At 40.3% G+C, this 8,765-nt stretch overlaps 1 protein-coding gene across 1 annotated transcript in view; it reads right to left on the bottom strand.

The window, feature by feature from the left end:
- Nucleotides 1-3,801: 3,801 nt before the first annotated feature.
- MRPL44 (mitochondrial ribosomal protein L44) overlaps nt 3,802-8,765 on the bottom strand; it is a 6,158-nt gene continuing 1,194 nt past the window's right edge. Inside the window, exons 2-4 of the mRNA XM_035895212.1 lie at nt 8,029-8,605; nt 6,771-6,949; nt 3,802-5,814 (exon numbers count right to left, since the gene is read on the bottom strand). Of these exons, the coding sequence (XP_035751105.1) occupies nt 5,643-5,814; nt 6,771-6,949; nt 8,029-8,605 (928 nt within the window). The 3' untranslated portion in view covers nt 3,802-5,642. The remainder of the gene's footprint in view (nt 5,815-6,770; nt 6,950-8,028; nt 8,606-8,765) is intronic.

Below are 8,765 nucleotides of genomic sequence, written 5' to 3'. Positions count from 1 at the left end.
TTTCATTCAACTAGGATTAATTATTTGTTTGATCTGGAAATATCACCTGCATTACCTCAGAGGTATTAATCACAAATCTAGACATGTCCCCACAAAACTGTCAGCTCAGTGTGGCAGTGGGTCTATTATCACTTACTATGTACTGCGTAAATGGTGGCACCATTCTGTAGAGATGGTCAAATAAGCAAGAGCAGAACATTTTAAAACTTCCAAACCTAGAAACTTCAGAAACTGATCTCCCACACCAGACAAAAATATTTCTTTTCTCGCTCCTATAGGGTGGAAAAATCACCAGCAGCACTTTTTTCTCCCCCACCTAAGCGCTAGCCACACAGAAAGAGACAAATACACCGGCATTGATGAACCAAAGATTTGATTCAATACTTAACTAAATATGTATGAATCATGAAACTATAGAATCTGCTGCCAGAAGTGAAGGCCTATAGCTAACTATTGTCTCTCTCTACTAAAACTACTTGCATTAAATACTGTTAAAAAGTTTCTTTGAAGCTGGATTTCAAAACATTCTTTCAGAACTTTTTTTTTTTACAAGTATGCATGTTTTTAAGAGTTAGAAACGCTACATAAAAATTGGCCAATTCCTTTGAAAGACTACTGAGAATACCATTTTTTAATAGACACACCTACCTATTGATGCAATTAGTTTTGGTTGTCTGTAAGTAATTTAAACCAAAATCATGCCTTCAGGATGAAGAGTATTAAACTACAAATGTCAGGTAATGATTAATCTAAAACATGTTACTCAAGTTATAAGAACAAATGTTGCTCTGATTTATGTAAGCACCCCAATCTAATTAGGGGAAGACATAGGACTGCAGAGCTATTGAGATGCCCTGTGGAGGGGAACTCTCAAGCACGTTTGAAACTTGATGAAATTTTCATCTCATTGGAATTAAATGCAAAATTCTCCCAACGTCAATAAAATCAAGATTTCTTCTGATAAAGAACACTGGTATAAGAACAGGTGAGCACAACTGGCAATGAATACTTACAGATGTAAGGCATGATTTTTAATTTCTGTACCACAACAGCGAGGTTCTGTAATCATCCCCAGCTGGAGCAACAGCAGCAAGAGATCTAATGCTTCTAAAATGGAGCTCAATCTGTTTCAGACAAGGATCACATGACATAGCTGTGATGGCGATAGATTATCGTGATGATCCAGCAGGTCCCCGACAGTCATACAATACCTGCGCTGTAGTAATTCAGATAACATATTTGAACACAGATCTGGAAGTTCAAGAGCATAGTCACAAGCATAGCTGCCACAGACTAGCAGAAACATTACACTTATTACACAAAAATAGAAAGGGATGATAACGTTTACCTTCTCCCTAGAGCTACCCTTTTCCCAAAGATCAGCCCTGGTTTTTAGGTGCACCACTAAGAGCTGCACTGTAGTGTGCCCCATGATTTAAAGAATCACCAGCAGTCTTCAATGCTCTGATTCTGTCATGCACATCAACCGTGTTTCCACTATGCAACTTTGCACTATCACAGTGGCTATTTACTGACCAACTGGTGACCATTTTATCTCCCTAGTTTATCAACAATTTCTTAGACAAGCTGAAATGGTAAACAGACAAAACCAGTGCCATTAGGTCAGTGGAATCCATTTGAAAAGACAAAACCAATCTGTCCTTAGATGTTTGCTTCTCTACACTAAGTGCATCTCTTTAATATTAAACTTCAAAGCTCAGATGTAAGAGAAGCCAAATAGTTTAGAGCCTGTTTAAAGTTTACCACAGCACTCAGTAAAGGACAAGAAAAAGTAGGGCTCTTCTAATGTTTCTGTACTGCATCATCCCTTTCCCTCTGCAAAAAAGAATGACAACACATCTTTTGATGTTTTGAATTCTTCATGGCTTTTTATAGCAATACAATACCAGAGCAACTTATTTAAATTTTTGATTTATTGTAAAAAACAAAAGAGTTTGGTATAAGAAATTTCAAGAAAAGCTTTACCTTTTCACTAGCAATTTTAAACTCTGAATTAACATGGAGACAACTTTAAAGGGATTGTATTTTACTCTCCTGCCTTTAAGTCACAGCAACAATTAACACGAGAATTTTTCTGGACTTTTTAAAGAGAAGATTACACAAAATACCTGGTTATTGTAACCAGAAGAAGCTGCAGTTGAAAACAAGGAGGTAACACAGAGTGTTTGGTGACATTACTGAACAGCTCGAGGCACAGGAGCAAAAGCACATGCTGAGAACAGAAGTAACTTAATAAAAGTGCATGAAAGCATATTAAGGAGTTTTTCTCCAATTGCTTAGCTGGGACCAATACAGTAGAACTTCTCTGACCTGTCTCAAAATGAAATAACTTCTAAAACACTTTCAAGAAAAAGATGAAATATCTAGATGACAGAAACAGAGTAATCCAAGACTATTCACACACTGAGTTTATTTAATATTTGGAGTAAGACCAAGCCTAGACCAAAATCAATAGCCAAACTGCCATTGCTTTTAATGGATTTACGACTAATTGTCCATTTATTTCATAATTCGACTTATATCTGTGTCTAAGCATACTAGCATACTCATGCAAAATAATACAAAGATCAAGAAGGAAAAGAAAGCTAAAAAAAGGGTTAGCATATAGCCCTGTACTTTTATCAAAACATAGCTGTTAGTACAGACATGACATCATATTTTAAGTTAGTGCAGAAATATTGTTATTTGTGTTCTGGTTTACCAATTATAATTTTCCCTTAACAAAAAAATCTTGATTATGAGATAAGGTTTGAATGAGTTAAAAGATGGGCAAACGCAAATATAGTAACAGAAATATCTGCACCAGGTAAGGTTAAAAGGCAGCATGCAGAAAAGCATAACCAAAGTTGACTCTTGAGGTGATGTTAACTTATTCCAAAATTCCGTAAATGCTAAAGAACATATCCTTGTCTGCTGTTAAGTAAGTTGACAAATGTAATATCCATAACAATAATCAATGAGTTGTTCAATGGGTTGCAAGAGCAAACTGTCCTGATTCCTTTCTGTCAGTCAGTTATTGACATGCTTCTTGATCTATTGTCTTCTCTGAAAGCTAAAATGTGATTTAAGAAAGGAACAGCCACTGGGAGATGTAAATGCGCTTGTATGCAGCACCTGGGTCAGAACCAATGCAAGCAGCTTACAAAGCACTTTTCAGACAACAAAACCATCAGGGAATTTCACGAACAATGTTCCTAGAAGAAAAGCGGCTGTTTCCACCAGACTTTGTAGATACTAATTCCTGTACATCTAACTGATCTTGTAATGCCACTTAGATACTGTTTATGGCCACTGATTCAGGAGAAAAAAAAGTTATTGATCTGAAGTATGTAAATGATCCCACTACTACAATGGAAACCCTTTAAATACATACTTGAGTACCAGAAATTAAAGCACAGATACCATATAAAATGTTTTTCTCACCTTTGGAAACTTGAAAATAGGACATGTTTTCTTATAAAAACTCCCTTTTCACTGACACTTCTATAAAAACCCAGTCCTTTCTTTCCATGTCCCCAAACTGTCTTTCCATCTGAGCTCCAAGGCATTCCAAGCATGTACTACACAATAAATTGATTTGTCTTGCATTACTCCATTTTTTTCCAGCACACTATTCAGTAACCCACTTCTCCTAGGATATACACCCATATCCCAAGCTGTAAAGCCACAGTAAGCAGATCTTAAATAGTCTTTTAAGGTAAATTACCAGAAAATTGCTTTTTTCCCCCTCTCTCAGAATACTTACATATGTATATAAAAATAGTAGGCAGATCAAACTTTGGATATAAAAAACCCCACCTTCACTACTGTCCTTTTAAAATAGGTAAAGGTAAGAGAAATACCTCATCTGGAAACTAAAAATAGCACGAATAATTTCTATGCTCTTTTTAGATTTTGCTATTATTCCCCTGGAATGTAGTGACCTTATTGGCTTTGCTTATATAAGCGATAATACATTACCTAGCTGGAATTTTTCACTTAACACAAGTGATTTTATGCATACTTTATGCTAGACTGATCTTTCTGCTCTCCTTTCTATATTCTTTTCACACATGTAATCTCCCATGCCAGAACGCAGAAGAAAGGTCTCACTGCTATCCAGTCACAGCAGTATTTCATACCACATACTGAAGACAAACAGGGGTCGCAGACAACCAGCCCTTTTGCTTGAATACACAAATAAATCCATTTCCACCAAGCAGACTGGAGTTGGAACTTGTTCTCAAGCCAGGGGCAGGGGGGAATGCGCCACCCGCGCTGTTACTGCAGATCTGCTTAGCAGCCTCCGCTGCAGCCTCGGACCTTTCGCTACCAAGTGTGCTTCACCTAAATCCATCCTGGGGGCCGAAGGCAACAGGCATGTGTTCTTAAGGACAGTAATATCAAACCTCTCCGAATGGCCACCTGTGTATTTCTGCGCCCCTGCCCCCAATTAGTGAAGGCACATTTACCTGCTGTGCAACTGGTGCTCACACTGGGATAAGGCAGGAAACAGTTCTTTAACCACCACCCTATGTTCAGCTTCTTCCTTTGAGGGCTCAGTCCCTATTTGTAATGGACTCTCACTCAATTTTGAAGGAAGTTATTCCAAACAAGTCGCACTTCTCACACATCTGCCGTCTTCTGGTGCACATGCCGTGTTCCTGTGACATTTAGTAGGGACACCATGCAGGTACCTGAGTTACTCTAAGTGACTTTCCATTTACTTGGAGTTATCTTAGAACAGCTACAGATGGTGCAAACGAAACAAGCACTGATTTCACTGAATCCAATCCTTCAGTCACGTGACTGCTTAAATGAGGTGGCCAAGAAACAGAAGAAAAATGAAGTACCTGGACTAAACAGGAAAAGTACCAAAACAATTAAAAAAAGAGAAAAGAGAAGGCTGTTGCTTATCTAATAGCCTATCAGTAAATCATGTCCTCCAATTTCCTTGGGTTCAGGCCTTCATGATCCTTATTTTCACTTATTTCTAGTTTTGCAATAGAGAAATTTTTACAAATTTAAAAATTAAAAATACACCCTCTTTCAGAGCATGTTCCAACAACAGAAACCAATGTGCCTGGCAAATAAAATTTGTATGCAAGCAGTAGGACCTCAGAAGTGCCATTTACACCTCTTTTTTTTTTTTTTTAAATTGGATCACCAACAGCATCGGTATCATGGACATCACATTTGAAGTTTTCACAAGGTCAAGGAGAAATGAATCCAGATGCAATCTAAAGGCCGATGTTGACCGCATGTAATTCAACTCCTCTTCTTAACAATACCCTCAAAACAATCCCCAAGGAAGCGTTCACGAAACCTTTTTCTACACAGCGAGACTTTGTCACGCATTATTAGACATCATTAGAAACCATTTCCTGTGATGTATGGAAAAACTTCTCAGTGAAAAGGCAAAAATTCACAATACGGGTACTTTTGTTACGTTTAGGAAAATGAGCAAATACTAAACATTGTGCAAAAGGAAAAGACTTTATTTATTTTAATACCGTATTTGATTTGAAAGTTTCAAGCACTGAAGATCAGAAAACCAAACTGACTTTTGCTTTCCTACATACATCCATAGTCGGCATGGAAGCCATTAATTCTTAAGAGAAACCAGCAATGTCTCTTATCACCTAGTTACTGCTGATAGCCTTTTCAGCTGCCACTCCTTGTTTAGGTTTCGAGTATTCCCAAGGTGTCCTGTTCTCTGTATATCCATAGAGCTTCCGCAGTGCCACACGGGCAGCTTCTTCCTCTGCAGCAAGCAGTGTTTCACCAGGACCTTCAGCTATAATCTTCTTATCGCTTGGGGGAAAACAAAAAAAAAACCAATTAAAACCATTTCCATCATGAAATCCTGTATCATGAATAAGGGCTACTAGGTTTTTTCTTCTCCAACGTCTGTGAAAACTGAAGGTAATTTCTATATACGCACAAATGTAAACATTTCCGTTGGCCTTTCCTGTAAAGATAAATGATTGTATATTCAGCAAAGGAAACGCAAAGCAGAAATGTGTCCATTTCCTGGAAGAACACTGTTCTGTTCAGTTAGATTCCTAATATATCACTGATTCTTTACAGTGTTCAATCTGTTAGCCCCGTTAAAAATATGCAAATCTGTTACTCTGGTTAGCTGAAATGAAGAAGTGAAATGCTTCTGCCTTTCCTCCTCCCCTGGTAAGAAAGCATTTTAAAACTTCATCAAAAGGATTCACAGAGAAGCAAGAGGCCAGGACAAGCACTGACCACGTCCAAGACAAGGGCACCAGGGACACCCGGCACTTCCTAAGCCTGGTCTGGATATAAGACACTTCTCTTGCCTCCACTACATGGCCTATGATCTGAGAACTAAAAAGCTTCTCTGGAATATAAAGTAAGTTGCTTTTCAAACCCACCTCCCTTGATGTCTGTCTCTCTGCCCTTCCCTAAGCCCCGGATACAGTCATGGTCCCTCCAAAGCCATTCCGTTACACTGTTCGCCAAGTTCCCGTGTCAGTCACCCAGAACACACACCCAGACTCTTTCGTGCATCCAATTTAGACTTTGAAGCCCTCTAGCCAGAGACTGTCTTTTCATGCACCATCACGGCAAGCTATGGCCAATGCTTAAATGGCTAATTTTATATGGAAGTCACTGAAAGGTTTCTTTTCTGTAATAACTTGACCAAAGAGCATGAGTAGAAAAGTAAAGGACCGTCTTCCCTCCTCCTCCCCTCTCCCCCAGCGTAAATCCATTTCAGTTTAAATCAGTATTGTACTAACCAGTACAACCCAACAAAGTACAGTGGCAGAACCGTGGTGACTCCCAGCTGCCGGGTAATTCTTGGTTCTGGAGCAGAGATATTCCTCTTGGTCAGTTCTTCCACTAGTAAACCCATAGGATTTACAACTTTCCAGATCTCAAACAGGTCTTTTCCAATCAGATGGGGAATAAAAAAATCCTAAACAAGAACATTTAGAAGTTACAATTATTAGGAAAGGTAATGAAGGCTCTAGCTTTTGGTATCTCCTAATAAAAATACAGCATTAATACAATTGACAATAAATTGGTAAGATGAATGATGAAAGCGCCTCAGTGCTCCATGGCAGCCAAGCACAGCTAGCCAGAGTTGCTACACTCGGCAGCTCTGGTTCCGATTTAGCCACTGACAGGGTGCAGGCCATGGGCAGAATCAACCGCCCAGGCCTAAGGAAGGAATGGCAGCAGCCCACGAGAGAAGCTGTAACAACACGTATACGCAGCTCCGAGCACGATGCAAGCAACTCGGTGCTGCTTCCAAGCAAGAGGCTGTGCATCAGAAGAGTTCTGCAAACAGGCTGAAGGGAACGTGCAAACCCACGGGACTTTCAGCTCTTCGGAGCGCTCTCTTGCCTGTTCACTGCTACTTGCTCTTACAGAGACCTCTCATGGGTCTTGTATGGGAAATAAGATTTTAACAAACATTTCTCCATTGCAAAACTAGAAGTGAAAAGGACGACTGAAATGTAGTGTAACCAAGTGGTTTTAGCAGCTACTGCCCTTTTGTATAAAATATCTTTAGGTGCTTGCACTCCTACATGCAAAACCTACGAGCTCAGTCCCTGCTTTATAAAAAAATGGGTTTTTTAGAATTGAAGATACACGTGACCTTACGTGCAATAATTTCATTATTTGACAGTATAGCGCATGGAATGTAACGCTTTCCCATAGCAAGTGTCAGCAAATACTAAAATGTCACCATTACAAACCAGAAGTGTATGATTTTATGTACTTGACCAGCCTGTGCTTCTTAAAAACAAAAAAAGAGCCAACAACAAAAAAACCACAACCCCAAAACCCCACCCAAACACCACCACCAGATCTCACTGTTAAATTGCCTTAGGGCAGGGACTGTCCAACTTCTGCCAATCGCCCAGGATCTCTGGCCATCAAAGTACAGGACAATATTTAATTTTTTGCCTTTTTTTCCCCCTGTAACCTCCGAGACCCTTAAATGTCATTGTTAGGTGTCCGTACAAAAATATACAAGTAAGGAGTTACCCTGACAAAGATCCCCGTTTTCTCAGGCCCGCTGCTACTGAGCAAGGCTCCTATTACAGCGAAGAACGTCCTCTGCAGCACATCGGGCGGGACGGGAAACGCTTTGCAAAGCGTCAGGTCCTGTACAGACAGGTTTTGAGCCACATAAGAAACAAGTTCCTGACTGGTAAGAAAATCTACAAGTGCTCCTATCCCCTCCGCAGGTAAATCAGGGTAGGCACCTTCAAAGCCCTGCGTCAGGTAAGAACATGAAAAAGACATCCCTTGCTCAGCAAGTTTACTATTATCTTGTAGATTAAGAGCGACCGTCTCTTTGTCGAGCCCAAGTTCTCGGCGTCTCGCCTCTTCACTTTCAATGTAACAGGAATTAACAAACGCAGTCTTGAGAAGATCCAAAGAAAAATTTTCATGTAGCCGGTGGCAGAAAGCTTGTATCTCTGCATGGTAATCCCAGTTGGGCTTCTCTGATCTAGGGGCATGGAAAAGAAAACAAATTCGGAAAGAGAACGAGAAGTTACCCGCGCCGCAAGCGTCGCGCCCTTCAGATGATTGAAAGGAAACGAAAAATCGGACTGGTCTGGAGGCTCAAACCCGGGGGTTAAAGCCCGTGGTGTCAAACATTCTCGCCTCGCCCCCCGCCGTTTGCCTGCCGCGGGCCGGGCCCCTGCCACGCTCAAACCCGGGGCTACGCCGGCCTGCGGGGGTAACGCCACCGCTCCGAGGCGTGACGAGAAGGG

This window comes from Egretta garzetta, unplaced genomic scaffold (assembly GCF_000687185.1).
Source record: "Egretta garzetta isolate BGI_Z169 unplaced genomic scaffold, ASM68718v1 scaffold425, whole genome shotgun sequence".
Taxonomy (NCBI): Eukaryota; Metazoa; Chordata; class Aves; order Pelecaniformes; family Ardeidae; genus Egretta; species Egretta garzetta.
This window is presented reverse-complemented; position numbering and strand designations above follow the sequence as displayed.